Raw genomic sequence first — 27,271 nt, 5'->3', positions numbered from 1 at the left:
TCTAGGGCACTGGGACCATATGTGGCCCCTCTAGCCACATTGATAGCAGCTCATGTCCCGTTGGTCCCCTCGAACCGATCGGTTGTCCCTGACGCTGGGCGTTCCCCTTGGGAGGGGGTTCTCCCTATTCCCCCTTTGGGAGGTCCCAAGATGACTCTCTCTCTGCATCGCTGTGGGCCTGTTCCTTTGGGACTCCTCCCTGCCACCCCCCGACCGGCTCTTCACAAACTCATCAGCCAGCAGCCCTGCATGTCGCGAGTTCTCTGGCTTTTGGTCCCTCAACCACAGCCTCAGGTCGGATGGGCACCGCTCATACAGTTGCTCCAGTACCAGCAGTTTAACCAGGTCCCCCTTCATCTGGGCCCCATCTGCCCACTTGCTGGCGTATCCCTCCATGCGGACGGCTAGCTGCAGGTATGAGACCTCAGGGGTTTTATACGGACTCCGGAACCTTTCCCAGTACATCTCAGGAGTCAGCCCAAACTCGCGCAGCAGGGCCTGCTTGAATAGTTCATAGTTCCCTTTCTCCTCCTCTCCCAGCTGGCGGTACAATGCCATGGCCTTGGGGTCCAGTAAGGGAGTGAGAACCTGGAGCCTGTCCACAGGATCTACCTGGTGCAGCTCGCAGGCCATCTCAAAGGCATCCAGGAAGTCATCCATGTCCTCCCCCTCCTTACACGGGGCCAGGATGCACTTATCAAAGCTCCGCACAGTCCTGGGCACCCCTCACTCATCGCAGCTGGGGGCCCGCTGCCCCTCAGCCTCACCAGTTCCAGCTCATGATGACGCTGTCACTCTTTTTCCTCCAGTTCCCACTGTCTTTGTCTCTCCTCATGTTCCCTCTGTCTCGCTTCATGTTCCCTCTGTCTCTCTTTCTCCTCCTGGTCATGTTCTCTCTGTTTCTCATGATCCTCCAGCTCTCTCAGTTTTAGCTCTCTCTCCCATTCCAGCCGCTTCCGCTCCATGGATGCCGAGCGCCGCCGGGACGATCCCCTGCTGGGGTTGAGCTTCGCCGGGAGGATCCTCTGCTGGCCGGGGGGGGGTCACAGTGCCCTCGGTAGCCGCTGGGCTCCTCCCCACCCTTCCCCTAGGCATAGGAATGGGGGGTCTCAGGGAGCCCTCAGCCGCCAGCTGATCACTCCCAACGGGGACAGACACTGGTGCCTGCGCTGCATCTGCCAGGCTGCTTCCCTCAGAGACAGTGATCAGTTCATTTAAGCGATCTCCCTCCTCCAGCTGGGCAATCAGCTGGTCTTTGGCGAGTCTCCCCCTGCACAGCCCCCTCTGCTTGCACAGCTCCACCAGGTCGCACTTGCGCCACTGGGCATACATCTTCCTGCTGGCCACTCACAGGCCGGGGTGCTTGTCACTTCCCACGGTTTCCAGGGAGACCCCCTAGTGCACCAGCCCTTCTTGAGGTCACCACCTCTCTGCCAGGGTGGAGCTGCAGACTCCTCCGCCCCTGGGACCGCTTGCTGCAATCCCCTGGGGGACCCTGTTACTGCAAAGTTCTTCTTACTGGGCACACACTCCCAGGGGTTAATCACCCCTTCGTTTTACTGCTCCCCAGTCACTAACTGCAGGAAGCGCCGTCCACGGGGTGCAGTATATCCCACCGCTGAAACCAGTTGTCATGGAGTGTGGGGGAGTCTGGTCCAGCACCCTTCTTCCTGGGACTCACAGTGACTCTCAGCCAGCCAGTAAAACAGAAGGTTTATTGGACACAGGAATGCAGGTTACAGCAGAGCCTGGAGGCCCAACCAGGACCCCCTAATCAAGTCCTTCTCAGGGTTCAGGGCGCTTGGATCCCAGCATAGGATCCCCAGAATTCCCCTCACCCAGCCCATAACCGAAACTGAACTGCCCCTCCTCCAGCCGGCCGATTCCTTTGTCCAGCTTCCCAGGCCAAGGTGCTAACCCCCTCCCTCCTATCTGGCTCAGGTTACAGGCTTAAAAATCCTGTCCCTCACCTAAAGACATCCCCGGCTCTCCCATCCCCCACACAGACAGCCCCTACTCCATCACACAGGCTAACACCTCGCTGGCGGTCTGGGTGGAGGTTTATTTTCATTGTAGGCTCTGAGTCCCTCATGCCCGTGCTCTAACCTTGCATGTGGCCTGTGGCTAACCACATCCTGCAGCCTTCCCGAAACCAGGCCCCATGACCCTGATGCGACTCCGCTCTCCCTTCCTTTCCGCATCTCCAACCCCGCTCCTTCCGCAAGCTCAGACAGGCACAGCACAAAGTGCTGGGCGGGCAGTTTTGGCCTGCCACCTCCATGCGGGGAATGACCTTCGCCCTGTAATTGCCCCCTCTCTTCTGGGGCAGTACCAGGCACATGGGACTCCTGGGCTTCTAATTGACCTGGCTGAGCACCTAGCCCCAGCCACTGATCATGCTAGTGCCTCATGCCCCTTGGCAAGGGGCTCTGTGCCACACATTGCCCTCTGGGGCCCCGTTAGAGACAGATCAGAGGAAGGAGGGCCAGGGTGGAGTTGGCCTAGGTTGTGCACTGTGCATCCCAGAGTGCTGAGGACATGTGCTCAGGTCTCCAGCAGGAGTCAGGGCGCTGCAAGCCCAACAACAGATTTGCTGGAAAGGACGCAGCCTTCTGCTCCATGTGAGGGTAGGCGCGCGAGGGCAGCTGGCTGCCCAGGCGGGGTTGTGCCCAGGCATCTGTACACATGCCACAGGGCCATGTCTGACACAAGCACCCAGCAGTGGGTCTCACTGAGCTCAGCCTCTCCAGAAAAGAAGGGATTTGGGCTCCACCAGGACTGTACCTTGGTCCTATAGCCTAGTTGCTGTCCCCCTGGGAGCTGCCCATTCAGCCTGGCAAAGACACCCCTCCCCCAGATTTCCTCAGCCCTATCACACGTACGCTTGCAGTTCTCCAGCACCGGTCTCCCCTGGACAGGCTGTTGGGTGTCTGCTGCTTTGCTGCTTCCCCTTCCACTGCCCCAGGGGTGCTGTTTATGGCACAGCACTGCCTAGCATGATCCCTTGGCCGTGAACCCAGCCCCCGACCTCATGTGGGTGCCGGTCCCCAGGAGCCTGTGGCAGGGTGTTCGCCATGTGCTGGAGCCAGGGATGCCATAGGCCCCATCACAACCCAACCCCCAGATCTCAGCACTGCCCTGGCTAGGGAGAGCTGATTGGTTCTCTCTAGGGTTCATCACACTGGAGCTGGAGGTGCAATTCCCAGCTCAGGTAGATGTACATGGGCTAGCTCTGATGGAGCTGGTGCGCTGAGAACAGCAGCACAGCTGCCTGATGACAACTCCATCGCAGGTCCCAGGCACACGCTCAGGTGGCTAGCCACACCGCTGCTGCTACTCTGCTAGTTGTCTCATGTTAGCTCAGTCAAAGCACCAGTGCGTGCATGTCTGTCTGAGATGGGACTTACACTGCTCCCTGCAGCGAAGCCGTACCCCAGAGACCAGAGGCATTGTGTCTAGCAGGGAATTCACTAAGGAACGGGGATCCCAGCAGATCCAAGAGCTTGTTTTGACATGAGCTACCCTGGGGAATCCCGGCATTAACCAGCCACAGGCCAACCCCACCACTAACCGACCCACTCAGCCTCGTGTCCACTGCAAACTCCTCAGTGCAGCAGGGTCCTAGTCTCTAGCGCTCAGCTCCCAGCAGCTGCGCAGATAATTCTGGAAGGGATTCCCTGGGCTCTGATGTTTCCTCAGGCTGAGGGGGGAAGGATAGCTCAGTGGTTTGAGCATTGGCCTGCTAAACCCAGGGTTGTGAGTTCAATCTTTGAGGGAGCCACTTACAGATCTGGGGCAGAAATCTGTCTGGGGATTGGTGCTGCTTTGAGCAGGGGGTTGGACTGAGGTCCCTTCCAACCCTGAGATTCTAGGATCTGGGGAGCAAGCCCTGTGCTGGTGCCTTGGAAAACACTTCTCTTCTCTACAGAGCTGGTAACCCCAGAGGCCCCACTTTCACCTTTGTAAAGTTGCCTCCTTTAGGGTCCCAGAGAGGAGGGACCCAGCTCTGCTCTGCCCACAGTGGTTGTTCAAGGCAGCCATTCTGCACCCACTTTGCACAGGGGTAAGTAACTCCACTGCAGGGCAGAGTCAGGAGCCCTGTGCCACTCGGTCATGGGGCCATGCAGGAGGTGTTGGGGTGGGCATCTTGGCTTACTCGATGCAGTATCCCAGGAGCTCAGCCATACAAAGTGCAAAGCCCCACAATCATCCACAGAGACGGCAAAGCCTGGTCATCCTTGGCAGAGGGGCTGGGCTGTTCCCATGGCCAAGGGAATGAGCTGATGGCACGGCAGCGGGTTGTGTGTATTTTAGGCATTTCCCTGGTGCTCAATTCAATTCCTCGGGGGATCTCTCCAAGCACACAACAGAGACAGGCGGCAAGCCCTGCCCAATTGCTTCTCAGTGCAGGGACTGTATGTGCCCCTATCCCCACAGGACAGTCCAATGCTCTCCCCAGACCCCTCTGTCCCAGTCACGCCTCCCCTCCTCCCCTAGCACATGGTCCTGGGCACTGGCTGCTGCCTTCCACTGAGCCACCCTGGGCTGGTGACGGTAACCAGGTGGCTGGAGTTCTTGCTTAGAGCAGGAGCTCACGCTGACAGCCCAATACCTGAGCTCCAAACCCTTTGCCCCAGTGGCAAGAGTACTGGGGCGGTCCTCAGCAGACTCCTGGGGGGCAGTACAGCTCCTTCTTATGTCTTTTCCACCTTCCCCAGCTTCCAAATCAAAGCCCCTTTAGTGCCATCTCTGGGCTTTAACCCCCCCCCGCCCCCAGTCCGTGGAGAAGGGAGGGGCTGTCCTTTGGAAGAGCCGGGGTAGCCCAGCCCCACAGCAGTCCCAAGAGCAAAGAGCAGGGTCCTACCTGAAGCAGAATGCAGGCAGCTGTCAGACACCAGGCCCAGCTGCTCCCCTGGCTCTGCCATCAGGACTTCTCCATCTGACTCAGACCCCTCTCCCACGCACCCTAAGGGCACGGGGTGGTTCCTCATTCCGGACTGGCTTCTGCTCCTTGACTGACAGGCACACGGCACCACGACGGGGCTCAGGCTTAGCCTCAGCTCAGGCTTGTGTCTCCCTCTTGGGCTTTGCTTGTTTTATTCCACTGTGAGGTACTGACCTGCCTGACGCTAGTGATGGGGCCAGCAACCCCCCAGGCCCACCTCACTCTCCCAGGGCCGGTGCAAGGATGTTTCGCGCCCTAGGCAAAACTTCCACCTTGCACCCCCCGTACCCCCGCCCTGAGGCACGCCCCCTGCGGCAGCTCCCCCCTTCTGCCCTGAGGCACCCCCCTTGTGACAGCTCCCCACCCCCCACCCTCCATCCTGAGGCACCCCAGCTCACCCCTGCTCCACACACAAGCACAAGCACCCCGAGCACGCCGTGGCCGCTTCACTTCTCCCGCCTCCCAAGCTTGCAGCACTTAAGCTGATTGGCGCCGCAAGCCTGGGAGGCAAGAGAAGTGAAGCGGCCATGGCGTGCTCGGGGAGGAGGTGGAGCAGGGGTGAGCTGGGGTGGGGAGTTCCCCGTCGTGCCGCCCCCACCCCCTTACTTGCTGCAGGCGGCCCTCCCCGTGCTCCCCTGCCCCAGCTCCCTCCGCCTAAATGCTGGTGGCGACCGGGGCGGCCAAAGACCCAGCCGCCGCAGTCACTGCCAAAGAAAATGGCACCCCCCCAAATCCCAGCTCCCTAGGTGACCGCCTAAATGGTTGCACTGGCCCTGCACTCTCCCACACTCTGCGCATTTCTGTCTCCCAGCACTGGGTGAGGCATCTCTCAGGAAACCCAGGGCCAGACTTCCAGAGCAGCTCAGCTCCCACTCAGTCCACTCAGCCAAGCGGCCAGATTGTCAAAAGCAGTGGGCACCCAGCAGCTCCTGTTGAGAACAGCGCTGAGCACCTGGAAGTCTGGCTCCAGCAGCCTTCCTGGCAATGGGGGTGTTGCGATGTCTCCTACCCCCAGCACCTCCCCAACACACACGTCTACACATACCCCTCCACACACACTCACATTTCAGGTTTTTCCACAGGCTGTGATCCTGGATTATAACCTTTTTGGGGAAAGGGATGTGTCATTCCCATGCACTGGGTAGAGTCCTGGATCTGAACAATTCTCTTCCTATTTGCATGCAGCGAGCTCCCGCACTACACCTTTGCCTCTCTCTCCATCCCAGGCCTAGGAGCACTGACCAGGTGGGCACTCGGCCTTTGGTGCCCACTAGAAATATGGCCTAAGCCAGCCAGCCCCTCCCACCAGGAGGTTATTTTCCTCTCTGGTTGTGCTAATCAGAAATGCTACGACTTCCCACAGCCTCCGTGCAAAAGCAGCAGCAGCAGCACAGGCCCAGAGAGAGTAAGCATGAAGGGGCCAAACTGAACTGCTGCTTCAGCTCAGAGCCCTGCTGGGCTGAGTGGTCACTCCACCTGTCCAGCACACTAGGCTGTCCCCAGGAAAGACAAGAAAGGAAACATCTTGGAGAATATCAGAGGGGTAGCCGTGTTAATCTGGATCTGTAAAAAGCAACAAAGAATCCTGTGGTACCTTACAGACTAACAGAGGTATTGGAGCATGAGCTTTCGTGGATGAATACCCACTTCGTCAGACGCATGTAGTGGAAATTTCCAGAGGCAGGTATAAATATGTATAAATATACCTGCATCTGGAAATTTCCACTACATGCGTCTGAGGAAGTGGGTATTCACCCACGAAAGCTCATGCTCCAAAACGTCTGTTAGTCTATGAAGTGCCACAGGACTCTTTGTCGCATCTTGGAGACTGTTCCATAGAGTCGTCTCTTCCCATTCATCACTGCTCCTCAATGACATAACCTGTGCGGGGCAGCTGCAGAGAACAGGAAAGGGAGCTTGTGCTTCCATTCATGCATTTTAGCAGCTGGAAATAAGAACCATCACGTTCCCAATCTGCCCTCCACAGAGCCACAGCCACATGCTCCATGGACCACAGGCTAGGAATGGCTGATGTAGGCCATGGTTCAGGAGTGCCGGTTGTGGGGAGACCCCAGCAGAGCGAGTTGGAAATTAGGGAAGGGGGGGTCATGGAAAATTTTGAGTTTTCAGCCAAATATTTTGGCTAAAAACTGAAATATTTTTATTCAAACTAGTGCCATGGTGCCTGAGGGGAACTGTGGTTTGGGTGCCTTATGTTAGCCTATTTAGCTACCTCTCCCATGAAGCACCCCTTTCTCCCTCTTGGCAGGGCTGTCAAGGAAAAGGCAGAAGTGCTTAATATATATGGCTGCTCTGTATTTGGGAAAAAACACAGCCAGTGTAGTCATGTCAGAGATGAGGATGAAGATGAAGGTGAAATACTTTCCATTCCCATAGAAACATAAGAGTATGTTAAACAGCAACTACTAAAGTCAGATATTTTTGAATCAGCAGGATGGGATAACATAATCCAAGAGTTTTAAAGGAGCAGGCCAAGAAACTTGCTGGACCATTAATGTTGATTTTCAATAACTCTAGGAGCCTTGGAGGAAGTTCTAGAGAACAGGAAGAAAGCTAATGTTGGGCCAATATTTCAAAAGGATAAAGGGGATGATCTAGGTAATTACAAGCCTGTCAGCCTGACATTAATTGTGGGCAACATAATAGAATAGCTGATCTGGGACTCGATTAATATACAAGTAAATGAGGGTGATATAATTAATGCCAATCAGCACAGGTTTATGGAAAATAGCTCCCATCAAACTAATGATATATCCATCCTCTTTGGAACCCCCTTTCAGGTAGTTGAAAGCAGCTATCAAATCCCACCTCGTTCTTCTCTTCTGCAGACTAAATAATCCCAGTTCCCTCAGCCTCTCCTCATAAATCATGTGCTCCAGCCCCCTAATCATTTTTGTTGCCCTCCACTGGACTCTTTCCAATTTTTCCACATCCTTCATATAGTGTGAGGCCCCAAATTGGACACAGTACTCCAGATGAGGCCTCACCAATGCTGAATAGAAGGGAATGATCACGTCCCTTGATCTGCTGGCAATGCCCCTACTTATACAGCCCAAAATGCTGTTAGTCTTCTTGGCAACAAGGGCACACTGCTGACTCATATCCAGCTTCTCGTCCACTGTAACCCCTAGGTCTTTTTCTGCAGAACTGCTGCCTAGCCATTTGGTCCCTAGTCTGTAGCAGTGCATGGGGAGTCTTCTGTCCTAAGTGCAGGACTCTGCACTTGTCCTTGTTAAACTTCATCAGATTTCTTTTGGCCCAATCCTCTAATTTGTCTAGGTCTCTCTGTATCCTATCCCTATCTTCCAGCGTATCTATCACTCCTCCCAATTTAGTGTCATCTGCAAACTTGCTGAGAGTGCAGTCCATGTCATCGTCCAGATCATTAATGCAGATACTGAACAAAATCAACCCCAGTACCAACCCTTGTGGCACTCCGCTTGATGTAATATCCTTAGGCTCCTGTAAGGTGTTTGACTTGGAACTGCAAAGCATTTTGATTAAAAAATCAGAATATACAAAATTAACATGGCACACATTAAATGGATTAAAAACTGGCTAACTGATAGGGCTCAAAATGTAAATGGAAATGGAAAATCATCATCGAGCAGGTGTGTTTCCAGTGAGGTCCTGCAGGGACTGGTTCTTGGCCCTACACTATTTAACAGTTTTGTCAGTGACATGGAAGAAAACAAAATAATCCCTGATGAAGTTTGCAGACAACATAAAGCTAGAGGGGACGGTAAACAATGAAGAGGACAGGCCACTGATACACAGTGATTTGGATCACTTGGTAAGCTGAATGCAGTAAACAATATGCAATTTAACTTGGCCAAATGTAAAGTCATACATCGATCTAGGACCCCAGAATGTAGGCCATACTTTACAGGACAAAAGACTCTGAGAAGCAGGGACTCAGAAAAAGATGTGGGGTCATGGTGGATAATCAGCTGAAGATGAGCTCCCAGTGCTCGGTGGCCGAAAGGGCTAATGTGATCCTGGGATGTACAAACAGGGGAATCTCAAGTAGGAGAAGAGAGGTTATTTTACCTCTGCATTTGGCAGTGGTGGAATACTGTGTCCAGTTCTGACATTTACCACTCAAGAAGGATGTTGCTAATTTGGAGACGGTTCAGAGAAGAGCCATGAAAATGATTAAAGGTTTGGAAAACCTGCCTTCTAGTGACACAATCAAGGAGTTCAATCTATCCATCATAGTTTTTAGGTACTTCTACAGGGAATAAAACTTTGCTAGTGAGTTCTCCAATCTAGCAGACAAAGGCAGAACAAGATAAAATGACTGGAGGTGGAATCTAGACAAATTCAGTCTAGACATAAAGTGCAAATGTTTAATAGTGAGGGTAACTAACCTTTGGAACAATTTACCAGGGGTCATGGTGGATTCTCGAGCATTCACAATTGTTACATCTGGGATGTTTTTCTAAAAGCTCTGCTCTAGTTCAACCAGGATTTAATTCAGGACAGGTCTATGGCTTGTGTTATACAGGTCATATCCAGGGATCCCTTCTGGCCTTCTAATCTAGGAATCTCAGGTTCCCTGCCCATAGTGCAGCATGAGCAATGAAGTCAGACACCACGGCCCACGGAGGAGAATGGGAGTGTGAGGCATGCACACGACAATTCCCAAGAGGTACCATGGTGCTATACGTAACAGAGGTAGTTCTGTTTCTCAGTGATGTGGGAATTTTCCATGGAAAGCAGACAGTCTTCAGGAGCATTCTGCTGAAAACCCGATTTTTCATCGAAAAACAAGTTCAGCAGAAAATTTCCCACCAGCCCTAGCTCCTGGCTGCAGGAACACTGGCCGTGGGGAGCTTCCAGCTGCTCCAGTCCTGACCTTTCCCCTCAGGGGGTGCTGTAGGAAACGAATTAGGGGGGGCTGGCCAGAAGTGGGGCATCCCCAGTGTCTCCAACAAGCAGGGCTGCAGGAAGTGGTGTAAGAGTGCAGAATCTGCATTCACTTCCTCCGTGTCTGGCTCATCCACAGGGCGCCCCAGGAATGCACCTGCAGGCTGCGCTACCGTCTGCCGTCCCAGCCTCAGCTTTCTGCCAGCGTCTGGTCTTGCATCAGCCATCAGCCAAATGATGCAAGGTCACTTGTTTCCTTTCAAGGAGGAAAGTGGGAAGTGGATACTGGCAATAGAGCTCCAGGAGGCCCAGGCCAACCAGCCTCCTCAAAGGTCAGCCCTGAGCCCACACGAAGCTGCAGGCACAAGAGCTGTGCCGATGCCCAGGCCATTCCACTAGGACAGCCACCCCTGGCTTGCGAGATATTGTGCAGCCAGTGACTGGCCCTCTACATAGCTTCTTACTGACCTCTGCTGAGCTCAACAGGTTGTGCTGGCTGGGCGCTTTCCATGTTCACACCTAGGGCACTCCCCCTAGCTGAAGCCCAAAGCTGCAGGTTGGTTTGGGGACAGGTTGGGCCCATCAAAGGCAAGGGGTCATGCTGGAGCCTTGAGATGGGGCTGCCCCACGGCCAAAAAAAGGTGCAGAGGGGCCTGAGCTGTATCTCTTATTTGTGTTCCTCCCCTGGCTCCCTGTCCCCCTCCTCAGTGCTGCTCAGCGTCTCGCTCTAGCCCGGTTTGCAGTGCTGTGAGCAGGAGTCTCTGCTCTCCCTCACCAGTCTCTAGAGCTGCGTTTCCGTTAGTCCAGCTTTCATGGATTGACTCTGTCTCCATTCCCCCTGCAAACTCTTGCCTGCATATTCTCACCTCCCATGCTCTCTTAGCCTCCTCCGCGGCCTCTCTCCTCCTAGCCCCGCTCCAGCAGTGGAGGCAGAGGCCCCCAGATGCTCACACTCCTGCCCCTCCTTCCGGATGGGGCATCCCATGACTCCTACCCCCTAGAAGCCCTTGCACCCCTGCTCTCAGGTTAGGCTGTTCCCCTTTGCAGAGCTGGTGGCGCGAGCATCATGGGGCAAGTCCACCATTAACTATTGCCCCATAGCCCAGTGGCCCAGTCTGGCCTTACTGCCTCTCTCTCTGGGGCAGAGTTGGGGGCTGAGCTGCTGGAGCGCGATGGAGAAGCCCATCACCTAGTGGATGTGCCCCCTCCCCTTCCTTCTCCCTCTCTTGCACAGGTGGCCCATGACCTGCCTGCAAGCCCAACCCCCAGATGCGGAAGCTGGTTCCATGAGCAGCACTGGGAGGATGGCATTGCCCAGGGGATGCAGGAACAGCCCCCTGCAGGGTCAGCCACCATATGCATTAAGTCACTGCCCTCCCCTGGCAGCAAATCACTGCCCAGCTCCATCAGGACCTGATACCCTGGGGACCACCATCAGGATCCTACTTCCTTTCCTCTCAGCTGCAAGGAGCAGCTGTCACAGGGCTGCACCTCTGTCCGGGCCCTGAACCATGCACAGTGACCTAGAGTTCTCTGAGGGTCCTGTTGGGGGGACCCAGCCCCCATGCAGCCAGACATAGGCTGTCTCAATGGCCCAGGGGTGCAGGGGCAGACAGGAGAGTTCCAGGGGCAACGAGGGGGCCCCTCCGAAAGCTCCCTCCCATCCCCCCCAGGCTCCTTCCCCCATCCCGCTCCCCAGCCCTGGCAGCACAGCAGAAAGCTGCTCGCCCCAAAGAGATTTCCTCTTTCTTGTGGGGAGAGTTTTCCTTCCTCTGTCTGCAGCCAAACCCCCTTGTGGTTTCACATTCCTGTAAAGAGAGCTACATTTGGAGAAATTCATTTCCCCAGGACCTGGCCTCCTGCCCTCCTGCCCCAGCGCAGCTTGGCTCCCCAGGACCAGCTATATACTCTGTCCTTGTTCTGTTTGCAACTCCCCCCACCTTAGTACCCTTGGGTTGTTTCACCGCAGTGCCACTGCTTCCCCTCCTTCGGCTCATTGATGTGAAGTTCCAGGGGCCCCGCAGATTCCCGTTCAGCTCTACCCACTGCCATTTGTCAGCCCCCTCTGTTGCTAGGCCAGGGGACAGTACTCAGCTCCAGGCCACTGTGGCTAAACTTTCTGAGGCACTGGGAAAATGGGCCATGCGTCCCCATCCCCGCTGCACAAATCCAGCTTCCACAAACAGACTGTCTTCTGCCAGGGCTGGCTCCTACCTGAGATTTCCATAAAATCATCAAGATTTGGCTGCAGTGGGGTCAGGCCTGGCTGGATCATGTCGGCGTTCCCAGTGTAGGCTGCAAAAGGGCAGAACCAGCCCATCAGTTTCCCTTTCCCTGGTCCCTGATTCCTGCTCCCCATAGTCCTCCACTTGTGCCCCACATTCCCTGGCTCACTCTTGCCAGTTTGTTAGCCCTCAAGGAGCCTCCTGCCCTGCCTCTCTGCCCTGCCCCATTATCGGGCTCTTCTGGGAGACCGTTCACCTCATGGCCTCGCAGAGAATGTATCTGTGCCACTAGACAGTAAAAGGGGGGCAGCTGAGAACTCACCTGCTCCATCGCTAATGCTGGGCAGCCCCCTCTTCCCCATGGCCTGAAGGCCCCCAGAATCCTCTGCTGTTCCCCCCTGGCCTGAAGCCTCCACTCCCCCCCAAGAATCCCCTGCTGTTCCTCCCATGGCCTGAAGCCTCCATCATCTGCACAAGGGATGGAAGGCATTTCCCAGCCCTGGGGGCTGGATCCCCTCTTCCTGCTGATTGAGGGAGACAGAAGCCCAGGAGGGGGGCTGCATTCTGGTGGGAGAGTCTCCTTCCCTCAGGCAGGAGGGGAGGGTTGAGATGGCAGGGCCCCTGGAGCAGGAGGGAGAGGACCTGCCCTGAACAAGGCAGGGAGGGCTCAGCCAGGCAAAAGGATGTGGCAGGGGACAACTGCCCTGGAAGGGGAGATATTAACAATAAACTCCAGCCCCTATCCTGCACCTTTCAGCCACGGGTCTCAGCACATTTGAAAAGGGGGCCAGTGTCATTACACACATTTTATAGTTGGGGAAACTGAGGCACGAGAAGGGTTGTGACTTGCCCAAGGTCACCCAGCAGCAGAGAATAGCACCCAGGGCTCCTGTCATAACTATAAAGGGAAGAGTAACAGCCCTCCTGTGTACAATACTATAAAATCCCTCCTGGACAGAGGCACCAAAATCCTTTTACCTGTAAAGGGTTAAGAAGCTCAGGTAACCTGGCTCACACCTGACTCAAAGGACCAATGAGGGGACAAGATACTTTCAAATCTTGGTGTGGGGAAGGCTTTTGTTTGTGTGCTCTTTGTTTTGGGGGTTGTTCGCTCTTGGGACTAAGAGGGACCAGACATCAATCCACACTCTCCAAATCTTTCTGAACCAGTCTCTCACATTTCAAACTTTTAAGTAACAGCCAGGCAAGGTGTGTTAGGTTTATCTTTGTTTTCTCAACTTGTAAATGTTCCTTTTGCTAAAGGGTTTACCTCTGTTTGCTGTAACTTTGAACCTAAGGCTAGAGGGGGTTCCTCTAGACTCTTTGAATCTGATTACCCTGTAAAGTTATTTTCCATCCTGATTTTACAGAGATGATTTTTTACCTTTCTTTCTTTAATTAAAAGCCTTCTTTTTAAGAACCTGATTGATTTTTCCTTGTTTTAAGATCCAAGGGGGTTGGATCTGCACTCACGAGGGATTGGTGGGGGTGGAAGGAGGGGGAATAGTTAATTTCTCCTTATTTTAAGATCCGAGGGTTTGGATCAGTGTTCACCAGGAACTTGGTGGAGAAGTCTCTCAGGGCTACTCCGGGAAGGCTTATAGCACTTGGGAGGAAAATATTCTGCAGGGGAGGTAGACAGAGTTTCCCAAATAACTCATAAATAATTTGGGTGGTGGCAGCAAAACCAGATCTAAGCTGGTAGTTAAGCTTAGAGGTTCCCATGCAGGTCCCCACATCTGTACCCTAGAGTTCAGAGTGGGGAAGGAACATTGACAGCTCCTGAGTCCCAGCCTAGTGTGCCAGCCTGTAGGCCACACTGCCTCCCTGCAGGGCCAGTAGTGACTTTGCTCCCTCCATTGTAAAGCTCTGGCAGCTTGAAGCCCTTCCTGGAACTCTGCCCCATTGGGGCTCTTACAGCAGCTGCTAGGGAACACTCCTGTCTCAGCCCCACCTCTCCCACTGACCTCCTGAGACATGCCCATGGCCCTGGCCACTGGGGGAGAAGGGGGCTACCAAAGAGGCTACCAATCAGCATGCTTTACACTGCGCCCACTTTCAGCAGGGCATGGCATTCTCTGCCTGCCATTCCACCTTGCTGTGCAGTGGTACACAATGGCCACATTCCACCCCAGATGGGGCTGTATGTCCGTGGTGGCTGAGTGGAGCCCTGAGGTCCCCTGGCAGGAAGGCACTCTGGAAGTGTATGTTGTTATTATTAGTGCTGGGCCATTGCTCCTGGGACTAGCACCCTGTATCGTTTGCTCTGCTGCACGTATGGGAAGTGCTGCCCCTGCCCGCCTGAATGGCTCGTGGGTTGCCGGGTGGGGGCAGGGCACTGGAGGAAAGGATGTGGGCACTGTCTGTGGCACCTCGTTAACCTGACCTGGCTGCTTTGGAAGGAGCCACGCTGGGGTGATTGCTCCGGAGACCAGGCCTGGCTAGCGCAGGGCAGGATCAGAGTGCCTCGTTTGGGGGTGGGGAGGGTGCTAAGAAAACGTGAAGAAGCTAATGTAACTAGGGCAGGACTCCCCGCAGAACCCCTCAGCTACACACCCTGGCCTGTGAGGTTCATGGTTGAGAATGTGGTCTGAGGGACTTACCGTTTTCTGGGAGCATCTGGTGGGAGCAGGGGGACTGCGTCATGGTGAAGAGTGTATCTGAGATGTCCGAGAGGAAGCTGTCCAGGTCAAAAAGCTGCCTCCCTCCAGCCTCCTCATTCTCATCCCCCAGCAGCATGGGCACCACGCTAGAGAACAGCTGGTTGCACCATTTCTCCGATGGCTTCCACACACCCTCATCCTGCACAAGACAGTTCATCAAAGGAGCCCCCCCAGATACCTCTCCCTGCACACCTCTCCCCAGGCACCTGCCCAACCCCTCTCCCCTGGCAGCCCCCTGGCCCCTCTCCCCCGGCAGCCCCCAGCTTCCCCCAGCCCCTCTCCTCAGGCACCCACCCAACCTCTCTTCCCTGGCAGCCCCCGGCCTCCCCTGGTCTCACTCCACCTGGCTGGTGCTGGTTCCAGGTCCTCTGCCCTCACAGCCATTGCAGTCCTCAGGGAGCCTTTAATCCGGGGGGTGGGAGCTGTTAACCTCCCTGCCCTGGCCACACATAAACTCTGGCAAGGACCTTCTGCTGCGCTCCATCCCATTTCCCTGCAGTTTGATCTGACATCGGTCCTTTGCTGCCTGCCCGAGAGTGCTGGGGTGTAGCTATGCACGGGAACAATTGCCCTCGCTTAGCCCAGAAATGGCTGCATGTTGCGATGGGAAATGACTCCTGTACTAGAGCCTTCCTCAGCAGGCGGGGCTGCTATGCTTCTGTACCCAAGACCTCTCCCTGAAGAAAGTTTTCCTGGTTCACGTCCCCTGTCTAAACCCAGAGAGTCTGGGATAGTCAGAGCAAAATGCATTCAGCTGGAATTCTGGGGCATTGGGGGAATCCCACCATTTCCCCTCCCTTGCCTTAGTGGAGCCATCCAATGTGTGGGGCTGGTCAGCCACTGCCCTCCTGGAGGCAGCTGGGCTGCAGGGTGGGACGGGACAATCTGGACCTGCAGAGCTGGCTGCAGTGCCGTCCGGACCCAGAGGAATCAGTGCTGGAATGAGGGTCACTCGACATTCGCCTGACTCCAGACACAGAAGGGTCCAAACTCAAACCACAGAGCCAAGTCCAGGAGACCTTGCAGCTCAGGCCCAGCTCTCATCCAACCGTGGCAGCAAATGGAACAATATCACCCCTCTACCCGCCCCCAGCCTTTTGATTACCCACAAACATACAGTCTGTCCGGTCCCTCCCGACCACATTTACAGACAAGGAGCAGCCCCCTCTGACCCACAGCCAGCCAGTCTGGGGAGCACAATTAGCCCATGTGAAGGGCTCTACATTTGCATTTACCAACACAAGTCTCCTTTCATCCTCACAGCCCCACTTACAATGGGGACGTGGCAGCCCAGAAAGGACACTTGTCGAATGCCACTGTGTCTCCCAGTCACACACTCAGGCCTCGAGCTCTCTCTGACCCTGGTCTGAATCCCCTCTTTTGGGGGACACGATGGGGGTCTGCCATAGTTCTACCACTTCTCTCTCCAGTTCCTAGACCTGGCAGGCTTGTGCAGCCAGCTGAGGCATGTCTCTTCTCTGCTTTTGATGGCAAGGATGCCATGCTCAGAGAGGCAGGGTGGGGCCAGGGGCAGGATGGCTGGAGTCTAGAACTGGACTCTTCTCTCCATTTCAGGTCCCATTTCTTGGAGCTGAATTCAGCCCAGGAGGTGAAGCAGTGCTCCAGCTGGGTCCCGGAGGGGCATGCTGGCCCCTGGGTGCTGGCCAGGTTTCAAACCATTCCCAAAGGCAGCTCTGAAGCTGCAGAAATGCTTCCCCTTCCAGCGCTGAGTAGGGGGCTTAGCCAACCAAGCCAGCTCAGTGGTTTTAACCAAATGAATATTTACCTGCACAGGACTTTATTTAACCCCTCATTGCCAGGACATTGCGCCTGTTAATTTCATACATTCCAACTGTGAAGATGAGGCTCCAGCATTTCCAGCCCATGAACTCCAAAGAGTTGGGTCCCAAAAAGTCACGAGACTGGCTTAAAAGCCAGGAGCCCTTTGGAAAAGACCACTGTATTTGGGGAGTGTGGTACCTGCCTTCTGGGATCTGAGCCTTCTGGAGGCACTTTCTGGCATTTTCACAGAGCCATGAGGGCTAGAAACTTACTTTTTAAATGACATCAAAGCTGAGATGCTAGTGTAATCACCAGACTCCAGCCGCTAGGGCTTTAAGAAAACACCAAGTACCACGAGACAAGTGATCAAACCATGGGAGCTGGCAATGCTGGGGATCTGGAGCAAGCTCCACTCCTCCCACCACTTCCTCCTGCGGAGGGCCGCCCCTCACCCCTGTAGGGCACTCACCTGCTTCGGGCTGGAGATCTCACCCTCCCGGCTGGACTTTCGAAGCTGCACAGAAAACATGGCCTGTCAGCCCCTCCTTCTGATGGGGGAGCCAGGCCAGGGCGAGGTTGGCAGTGCACCCCAAGCAGCCAACAAGGGCACCATGGCGCTTCCCTTTGGGCAGGGCTGACGAGACAGCAGTGGTCTCCAGCCCCGATGTGGTGTGCCCTGGCAAAGGGCAGTGCTGTAGGGTGGCATCTGTACCCTGGCACCCCAAAGTAGACACTCTGGCCACCCTCAGCATGGATAGCCCCCATTATTGGCCAGGACCATGACCTCATGCACTGGCCAAGTGACTGGCATATTTATTTTATAAAGGCTCTGATCCTTTCCTTCACCAAACCCCAGGAGAATCAAGCAAGGGCTGCCCAGGGAATAGAGGGGATATCACAGGTGCCTGGCAGCATCCTCCCCTTGTCTTGCTGGAACGCTGGCTCCAGTAGGTAAGCAGCAGGGAATGAGAGACCCTTCCTCCAGGGGAGCAGCTGCTCTTCCTGGCTTACACAGCCAGCCACTGCAGCACTTCAAAATGGGAGACTCTGCAGACAGGGCACGTACCAGGAACCTAAGACAACCAGTGGGTGGCATCACCGCCCTGCCTGGTGCCGGCAGATTACTGCAGAACTCTGGTTGCTGATTTTCCCTCTTTCATTCTGTCCCAGGTCACCTGCTCCTGGGGTGGCTGATGGGGGCAATGGGGCCCATCAGCGCCCAGCGAATCGCAGCCCCAGGATCCTGCTGCAGGCAAGCCAGGCCAGGCCAGGCCATGTGTGGTCTGGGGAGTGAGTTGTGCCAGGCTGCTGAGACCTGAGGTCTGCCCTCTATCAGAGACAAGGGGCCATCTGCAATCCGCCCTACACAGCGACAGGTGCAGCCCTCAGCTCCCAACAAGCTGCCACCACTGTCTGTCAGGGGCCAGCTCAGGATCTGGGCATGTCAAGCATGCCCAGTGCTGTAGTGTCTGGGCCCCGCCACCCGGGAGTCTCCCGCTCTGGCCTCACAGCCCCAAAGCAATGAGCACCGCGGGGAAGGGAGATGCTGACTCGCTTCTTGTAGTAAATCCTCCACTTGTGATACTCCTTCATCACCACCTCGATCCGTCGCTTCCAGTAGTTCCCCTCCAGCACGACAGCCTAGCAAGGACACAGCCAGCACATAGGTCACGGGCATCCTCAGCCAGCACCTGGGTGTTAGCTCCTGCTACAACCAGAGCTCCTCCCCACAGCGTCCCCTGCTGGGGGAGGCTGGGCTGGCGTAGCCGGGAGCCCCCCCCTCAGCCAGCGCTCCTGCCTCCTCCCCACAAAGTCCCCTGCTGCGGGAGGCTGGGCTGGCATAGCCGGGAGCCCCCCCCTCAGCCAGCGCTCCTGCCCCCTCCCCACAACGTCCCCTGCTGGGGGAGGCTGGGCTGGCATAGCCAGGAGCCCCCCCCATCAGCCAGCTCTCCTGCCCCCTCCCCACAGCAACCCCTGCTGGGGGAGGCTGGGCTGGCGTAGCCAGGAGCCCCATCCCCTCCAACGCTCCTGCCTCCTCCCCACAAAGTCCCCTGCTGCGGGAGGCTGGGCTGGCATAGCCAGGAGCCCCCCCCATCAGCCAGCTCTCCTGCCCCCTCCTCACAGCAACCCCTGCTGGGGGAGGCTGGGCTGGCGTAGCCGGGAGCCCCCCCCCCTCAGTCAGTGCTCTGGCCTCCTCCCCACAGCATCCCCTGCTGGGGCAGGCCTGACACACACATATCCCCTTCCCCAGCTGCGGGAGTGCAATGTGGCTCCCATCTGGGCGCTTGGCCTCAGGGCTGGTTTACCTCAGCCAAAAGAGAAGCCATTGTATGCTGGACCCTGGGAACTGCAGAAACAGCCCCCACCGCCCCCTCACTGCCCCCAGCCTGTCAGAGCCAGACCAGTAGAGACCCTCAGCCCAGACGCCAGCAAGTGGCTCTAGATCTATTCCCACCCTACCCCCATGTGGCTGGGAAGAGCCCTTGTGTACATACCTCGGGTTTCCGGTGCTCTTCCGCCTCGGAGCCCTCCAGGGGGGTCACAAACCCACACACGGGACTCTTCCTCCGCTCCACATCTGCCCACAAGAGGCTCGAGTTAGAGTCTAGTCACCCCCCCCATGCCATCCAGGGACAGGCCTTGCCCCTTCCCTCACGTCATCCAGGGAGAGGACTTGCCCTTTTCACTCAGTCACCCACCCCCTCTGAGTCCCTCCTCAGGGTGAATATCTGCCCTGCCCCTACCATAGGAGAGAATTCTCCCACTCTCCAGAGTCATTCCCCCAGGACTCCCAGACTAGGGCCAGGCTCTCGGAGCCACAGGTCCGCCCTCCTGGGGAGGATTCAGGGCCCGGCCCCACGGCAGCTGGGCTGTGTACTCACATTGGATGTACCAGGCTCTCCAGATAGCGTTGTTGAGGCGGATTTTATCTCGGCAAAGCAACCTCAGACCCTTGAAATTCTTCCACTTTGGAGACACCAGCTTCCCACTGAAACACGCACAGGAGAGGGACGGGGTGAGATTGGTTTAGTTGGGGATGGTCCTGTTTTGAGCAGGGGGTTGGACTAGATGCCTCCTGAGGTCCCTTCCAACCCTGAGATTCTGTGATTCTATTATGGGAGATGGCTGGTCCTAGCCGCACTGTCCATCAGAGGAGTTTCCAGGGCTCTATAAACCAGCAGTAATGGTGCCTCACAAACCCTGGGTTTGTGGGTACATATGTGGGTACATAGCCAAAAGAAACTACAGGGCAGCCGGAGATTGCATACTGCTCTGGGGCTGAACACAGTACTGGGCTGTGTCCATTCAGCGCTGCCAAAGTCTGTGCAGCTCCATTGGTGGTGATCTATGGCCATTACTTGAAGATCTGCAGCTAGGATTTTTCAAAAGCTCCCCCTCATCTCTGCCTCCCCTGGGTCTAGGCCTGCTCTCTGCCTCCCTTCCCTTCCCCTCCCTGCTTCCAGGGCCTGGCCTGCACCCTCTCTCCCGGTATCCAGGCTCCCAGAGGCAGCCGTGTTTGTTTTACAGCTTGTTGTGGTGGCTGTGTGCCCCTAATGGGCCTGCGGTGCTGGCAGCCTCATTACACTAATCCATGTACCCGGGCTCAGGAGAGCACATCTACTTCCAGCCCAGAGAGCAGCTGGGCAGCCGCAACCCTGGGAGACCATGTCTGGTACCAGAGTTCAGGGCGGTCACCCCAAGTGTAATTTCATTCAGGGGTTTCCAGGCTGCTTGTGCACAGCAAGAGTGTGCCAAGGCCCGGGGAGGGGCTGGCTCTGGAGCCGGGGCCTGGGGTATGGGACAGCCAGGTCTGGGGCAGGGCAGGCTTCCGGGCTAGGGGTATGGGACAGCTGAGTTGGGCAGGGCCACGAGCTGAAGTGAGCATGTGATGCCAGGGATCTGAACTGGAGTTCTTTTAGCTTCTGGATGTCATTCAGGATTCTGGGGACAAGCCCAGGAAAGGTCCCTTGCAAGCAGGTGAGGCTATGTTTTGTCTGGCATTGGGGGCGGAGCTCAGTTTCTCCAGAGACTCCTCCCATGCACAGGATGTAGAAGCAGGAGGCGTGGATCCTCTCTTTATACAGAGCAGTGGGAGCAACACACCCTGCTGTTCCCAGCATCCCACTAGCTTTCTAGAGTTGCCCCCGCGTGCAGTGTCCTGACCGGGCCTGAGAAGGCACCATCCTGGTGTGTCTCTATGGGAATGTCATGGGAGCAAAGTCTGTCCCGCCAGACACACTAAGATGAGAGCCCTGAGGCAGGCTGCTCCTGCAGCTTTCTCCTTTGTATATTCAAATCTACGAAACACTCCTCCTGCATGTTCTCCTCTGAAATCTATTTCCTGTGACCTAGGCTCCAGGAGCCGAGTTTCAGAAGAGCTCAGCATCCAGCATGCACCTGCCATGCCGTGTCCTTCTGAACACCTGGCCTATGGTGTCTATGATCAGTTCTGCATAGTGTCCCTAGGGCCATCGACTGTGTCATTGACAGAGGGCACAACAGGATCCTGCAAGAACCACATGCATCTAGAACCCCTTCCTGGAGGGAGGTCAGGAGACCCCTGGGATTTCTAAGGCTCCAGCATATGGAGCTCCTGGCGGTGCACCCTTGCTGGAAGGCTGGGCACACTAGAGCTACTCAGTATCCGCTGGCTGTATGGTGGGGCTGCTTCCTGTGATTTCCCCCTCCTCAGAGGTGCTGCCCAATCCTAGCACAGTGAGGTGTGTGCCTGTGAGCCCTTAGGAGGGTCTCTCACCATCACCCCTGCTAAGGGGAGAGGGAGTTTATAATGTACAGTTAGGACCCCCCCACACACACACTCTCTATGAACACACTAGGGAAGGGGTGGTGGGGTCTCTCCATGTTCCATGCTGCTCCTTCCCACACAAGAACAAAAGACAGTGAGAAAGCAAACAGCTTATGGCCACCCTCAGCTCTGCCTGGACCTTTTCTAGCCCAGGGTGTGATAAGCCTGGGTGCTGACTGAGAAAGGGCAGGTGCACTGGAGAGGAGCAAATGTCCAGTGGCAATGCAAAGCCAGAGGGACCAGCGCAGTGGGGTTATACTTCGGGGTAGCTCCTGTGCTGATGGTGTGAGTGCCACCTGCTCACTGGAGTGCCCATCAAGGGCTGTGAAGCTGTGGGTGGGGGGATCAGGCGGTCAGGAGACAAGTGCACAGAGGGGTGCAACTGCTATCACCAGGGAATTTGAACTTTCCCCAGAGCTACAAAGCAAACACCTTGCCAGTGCCAAGCGGGTGAGCCAATTGAGTTGCAGAATTTCCTGGGTGCTTGGCCAGTGCCAGCCGGCCAAGGTTACCCAGGCTCAGTCACTGCCAAAAGTGCTGAACTTTGACCCCTTAAAGAGATAGCAACTCACCCTTATGCAAAAGGCTTTAAAGAATCCCCTATGCCCACAATGGACATGGTGCCAGCTTCTTTCCCTGTGGCAGGACACGGAGCCCCCCCTTAGAAACATGGACAGAAGAGGGAGATGGATTTAGGGCTTAATTATCCTTATGTTGTTTCCCAACATTAATTATCATGTAATCATTTGTCAAGTTCATCAGGCTGATCTTTGCTCCCTGATCCACCCTTGAAGACAGCCCTACCCCTTCAGAAACAACTCCTGGAGGAGAGCGCAGCTGAGCTGGGGAGCAGGACTTGAAGAAACAGATGAGCCACTTGACCAGCCACCTGAAACTCAGAAAGGGAAGCCTCAACTCCTGATCACACGCATGTCATGGAGGTCCAGAGGCAGCTTCCCCTTCATGGCCTGGGCCTGAGATGGGAAATGATTGGGATTCTTTTCAAGCCAGATGGTCAGTTCCCCATGGTGTCATTACCCTGCACTGAGAGTCAGTTCAGCCAGGCTGGGAAATGTATCTAGGTGCCTAGGAAGTGCCAGCCCCCAGGGAATAGGCACAACAATAAGGTCATAATGGAAAAGGGAAGGAACTGGAACACAGGACTCCGGGTTTCTATCCCTAGCTTTGCCATTGACTCACTGTGTGATTTAGGGCAAGTCACTTAACTTCTGTGCCTCAGTTTTCCACCTGTAAAATGGGGACCAACGTACTTACAGAAGTGGGGAGCTTTGGGGTGGGGGGGATCTATGGTCAAAAAGTGCCAAGTCTGAGGATTATTCCTGAGTGCAGCTCAGTGAAGGAGGGTCCTGGATGGAGTTTGCAGCAATGTCACTGAGACCTAACACAGCACTAACTTCAGCTGTGCCCAGATCGATGCATGCACCCCTCCCACCCTCCAAAACACCCCCAACCGCACAAGCACAACAGCCCCCTGCCCACACCACAGCCCTTTCCCAGGCACACTCAGAAAATGTTGGTGCAAACTGCACAGCGTGGGAGGCAGGAGCAACAGAGGGACCAGAAACAGGGCCAGGAAACAGAACGAGAACCATTGTGACACACAAGTGACTCCCCCATGCAAGGCTGTAACCAGAGGGAGAGAGACCCTGGCCTGAGACTACAGGGTGAGAGCAGGTAGCGATTAGAGGAAATGTAAGCGTGACCAGCCCAGGGAAAACCTGGAGACATCACATCACAGACCAGGTAGGGGACAGGTTGGTGGTTCTCTGTGGCTCTGGTTCAACTGCCACTGGAATATGGCATTCAAAGCAGGATCTCCCAAAACTAGATAAATACAGACAGCTGGGAAGGAGCTCTGAGAAGAAGCAACAAAAATGGAGGGACTGCAGGAAGAGTGAAAAACTAGATTTGCAGAGCTTGGCTAAATGACTTCACATGGGGTGGGGAATGTGATCTGTGCACACGTGATGGGGATGAATACCAGGGGGGCAGGAATTAATCAGGTTAGGGCTCAGGGCTGGACCAAGGAGAAGTGGAATGAAATGAAGAAAGGGAACATTTAGGCTGAATATCAGGAAAATCTTCCTTCCTGTCAGGGAGATCCAGGAGCCTGGGGAACAATCTCCCAAGGGAAGCGGGAACCCCAGGACCTGAGCCATTTAAATGAGACCAGACAAAGCAGCCAGCAATGCACTGTAGAGACCATCCTGCTCTTGGGTCTCTGGGAGAATGGACAAGGTGGAGTTGCACAAGACTCCTCTAGGCCCTCCTGACTGCTTTCCTGGGATAAAATGCCACTTCAATTAAATATGATGCCAGTCACACACGCAGCCACCTCAGCCTGGCCTGGCTGTCAGGTCACATGATAAATCCTTGGCCTCAGAATTCAGCCTTCCACAGGCCTGTTCAACTGCTGATCCTGATCCTCCACCTGAATCCTGTATTTGTTTCTCCTGAAACAAACACCCCGCCAGTGCGTAACAAAGGGGCACCCCTTCCATTAGTACCTCATTTCCCCTTGCAGAGAGCTCTCGCCATGTCCAGGGCTCACATCCTGGCACCAGGGCAAACACTCCTCAAGGTGCATTGAGAGACCCGGAATGCTAATGGTTGCCCTCCCCATGCACCCCTGAGAGTGCAGGCTCCATGGTGCATTTAGAACCCTGAAATACCCTGTAGCTATGGCAGTAAACTGTTAGCATTCCTCCTCGGGTCTATGCTGGTGGTTCTCTGAGCTGCCTCTGCAGACCTGTCCCAGATCCTCATCTTGTCCTCTTTCCCTGCCATATCCTTCAGCTAAGATAACCACAGCCACAACCCTGCTTTGTATTGTTTCCCCTAAAACTGTCTATTCACCATTGTCACAGCAGACACCATCCTTGCTGGTTCTCAGGCTCACAACCTTGGATTCATCTTCAAACCCCCTTCCTCACCTACACACATCCCCACTGCATTTCCCATCCCCAAAATCCATCCCTTTCTTCCTGTCCACACAACTACAACACATGTCCATGCCCTAGTTATCTTCTGTTGTGACTACTGGCCCCTCGTCCTTGGCCTCGTCGATGCACATATTTAGTATCCTACACAGGAAGGAAGTGTGGGCCAGTGTTAAATTTGCTGCACTGCCACAGACTTCCTGGGTGACTCTGGACAAGTTACTCAGGCCTGGTCTACACTTAGAATTTAGTTTGCTGAAATCCACACTCCAAGTGCTATAACTATGCCAACATAAACTCCAGTGTAGATGCAGCTAGACTGACAGAAGAATTGGTCAAACTAGCTATAGTCACTTGGGGAGGTGAAGCTCCTAAAATGATGGAAAAACCCCTTCCCTGGCTGTAGTCTGTGTCTACACTATGGGTTTACAGAGGCATAGCTACAGCAGTGTAGCTATGCTGCTATAGTGCCCCAGTGTGTCATAGAAGATTAGGGCTCAAAGCAGGACCAACCCCAACTAAATCATCCCAGCCAGGGCTTTGTCAAGCCAGGTCTTAAAAGTGGAGATTCCACCACCTCCCTAGGGAACCCATTCCTAGTTTTTCACAGAATATCAGTGTTGGAAGGGACCTCAGGAGGTATCTAGTCCAACCTGCTGCTTAAAGTAGGACTAATCTCCTGGCAGATTTTCATCCCAGATCCCTAAATGGCCCTCTCAAGGACTGAACTCACAACCCTAGGTTTAACCAGCTGATGCTCAAACCATTGAGCTATCCCTCTCCCCACCCCCAAGCAATGTACCAAAGCCTGGGATTGAACCAGGGACTTCTAGATCTTCAGTCTACTGCACACCTGACTGAGCTATTTTGGCAACTAATAGCCAAATATCCTATTCTTAATATCCAACCTAGACCTCCTGCACTGCAGCTTGAGACCGTTGCTCCTTGTTCTGCCATCTGCCACCACTGAGAACAGCCGAGCTCCATCCTCTTTGGAACCCCCCTTCAGGTAGTTGAAGGCTGCTATCAAATCCCCCCTCACTCTTCTCCTCTGCAGACCAGATAACCTCAGTTCCCTCAGCCTCTCCTCGTAAGTCATGTGCCCCAGCCCCCTAATCATTTTCATTGCCCTCCACTGGATTGTCTCCAATTTGTCCACATCCTTTCTGTAGTGGGGGGCCCAAAACTGGATGCAATACTGCAGATGTGGCCTCACCAGTACCAAATAGAGGGGAATAATCACTTCCCTCGATCTGCTGGCAATGCTCCTACTAATGCAGCCCAAAATGCCGTTAGCCTTCTTGGCAACAAGGGTACACTGCTGACTCATATCCAGCTTCTCATCCAATGTAATCCCCAGGTCCTTTTCTGCAGAACTGCTGCTTAGCCACTTGGTCTCTAGTCTGAAACAGTGCATGGGATTCTTCTGTCCTAAGTTCAGGACTCTGCACTTGTCCTTGTTAAACCTCATCAGATTTCTTTTGGCCCAGTCCTCCAATTTGTCTAGGTCATTCTGGAACCTATCCATACCCTCCAGTGTATCTACCTCTCCCAACAGCTTAGTGTCATCGCAAACTTGCTGAGGGTGTAATCCATCATCCAGATCATTAATGAATTAATGTAGACATGGCCTTAGTCTCTCTGCCTCCACATCCCATCTGTTCTTCCTACCCTGCTCTGTGTCTGTGTTAAAGATGGAGAGGTGCACAGAAACTACAGTAATGGGGCCCAAATAAGAACCTATGTATGCCGGAGTTTTTCCTCTCCCTCTATGTTGTACACATAGAGCAGTATGTTGTGTAAATATAGTTGGCCAAGCGAAGTGAGGCCTTACTCTCAATTCAATGGCATTTCTCTGTCTGAAATGTGATAACATGTGACCACTGCATCCAATACATTCCAATATTTCAGGGACTGTTCAACACATTTAAGAGCAGAGCCCTAGTGATTGTGGTGAGAATCAGGAAACTAGAAGAGGGAATGGGTGGACACATAGAATCCCTGGTGTCCCAGTTTCAGGATAAGTGCACCTGTATTCCCATATGGTGCGTGGCATAGATGCCAAATTATTTCCTCGCTTTAGGAGTGAGATGACATGGGCGTGTTTTTAAATGCTTTTGAAATGGGCTGTGAATAGAACAAGGTGGGGCAGAAGGACATGGTCTGGTATCTGGCTCCACTGCTGTCAGGGACAAAGGTCTTAGACATTTTCACCCTTTTGGATAGAGAGGACTATATAGAATATGAGCAATGTAAACAAACTCTGTTGCAAAAGTTTAAACTGACCCCTGACACATACAGGAAAAGGTTTGGGGAGTTTAGAAAAAAGGGGACATGACCTATGCTGAGGTTTCAGCTCAAATTAGGGGTTATGTAAGAAAATGGGGAACTGGATAAGGGGTTACCAGAGTCAATGAGGCCGGTGAATTAATGGGTTTAGAACAGTTCTCTCGATTCTACCCCTCTGGCCTGAAATAATGGTTAATAGACCAAGATACTAGAGATATGACCATAGCTGGGGAATGGAACAACAAATACGCAGATAGCAGGCCTGGATCTAAGAGGAAAATCAAGGGAGATAGCCACAAAGTGGACCCCAATCTGGCCCTCCCAGAGGGGGACATCCCGGGAAGGGAGAATGGGCTAGATCCAGACCTGGATGGGAGGCAAACCCAAAAAGGGAACCCAGGGAGCTAAGGTGTTTTTATTGCCATAAGTCTGGCCATAAGGCACATGCATAGTGCGCCAAGCGGCACTTACTACATGTTTCACACTGGCCTGGGGATTGTGAGGCAGTGAAAAAATAGTGTAAGTCCTGTAACCCCTGCTAGAAGGTGGCGAAGGGCCAGGATATGAGGAAAAGGCTATTCTGGTGGTAGTAGGTTACACCACCCACTATCCACAGGCAGCAGCTCCATCCTCCACAGAGGCAGAAAAGTTGGCTGACGCTTTGCTGGCACTATTCAGCTGGGTGAAATTTCTGCAGGAGGTTTTGACTG

At 54.5% G+C, this 27,271-nt stretch overlaps 1 protein-coding gene across 1 annotated transcript in view; it reads right to left on the bottom strand.

Moving 5' to 3' along the window:
• Positions 1-27,271, bottom strand: part of MLXIPL (MLX interacting protein like) — a 64,916-nt gene that overhangs the window by 31,075 nt on the left and 6,570 nt on the right. The window contains exons 2-7 of the mRNA XM_050929201.1: positions 19,388-19,494; positions 19,001-19,083; positions 18,057-18,146; positions 16,975-17,019; positions 14,664-14,862; positions 12,050-12,130 (exon numbers count right to left, since the gene is read on the bottom strand). Coding sequence (XP_050785158.1) covers positions 12,050-12,130; positions 14,664-14,862; positions 16,975-17,019; positions 18,057-18,146; positions 19,001-19,083; positions 19,388-19,494 — 605 coding nt within the window. The remainder of the gene's footprint in view (positions 1-12,049; positions 12,131-14,663; positions 14,863-16,974; positions 17,020-18,056; positions 18,147-19,000; positions 19,084-19,387; positions 19,495-27,271) is intronic.

The sequence above is a fragment of the Gopherus flavomarginatus genome, chromosome 19 (assembly GCF_025201925.1).
Source record: "Gopherus flavomarginatus isolate rGopFla2 chromosome 19, rGopFla2.mat.asm, whole genome shotgun sequence".
Classification (NCBI taxonomy): domain Eukaryota; kingdom Metazoa; phylum Chordata; order Testudines; family Testudinidae; genus Gopherus; species Gopherus flavomarginatus.
Note: the sequence above shows the minus strand (reverse complement) of the source record. Positions and strands in the feature narration are given on the sequence as shown.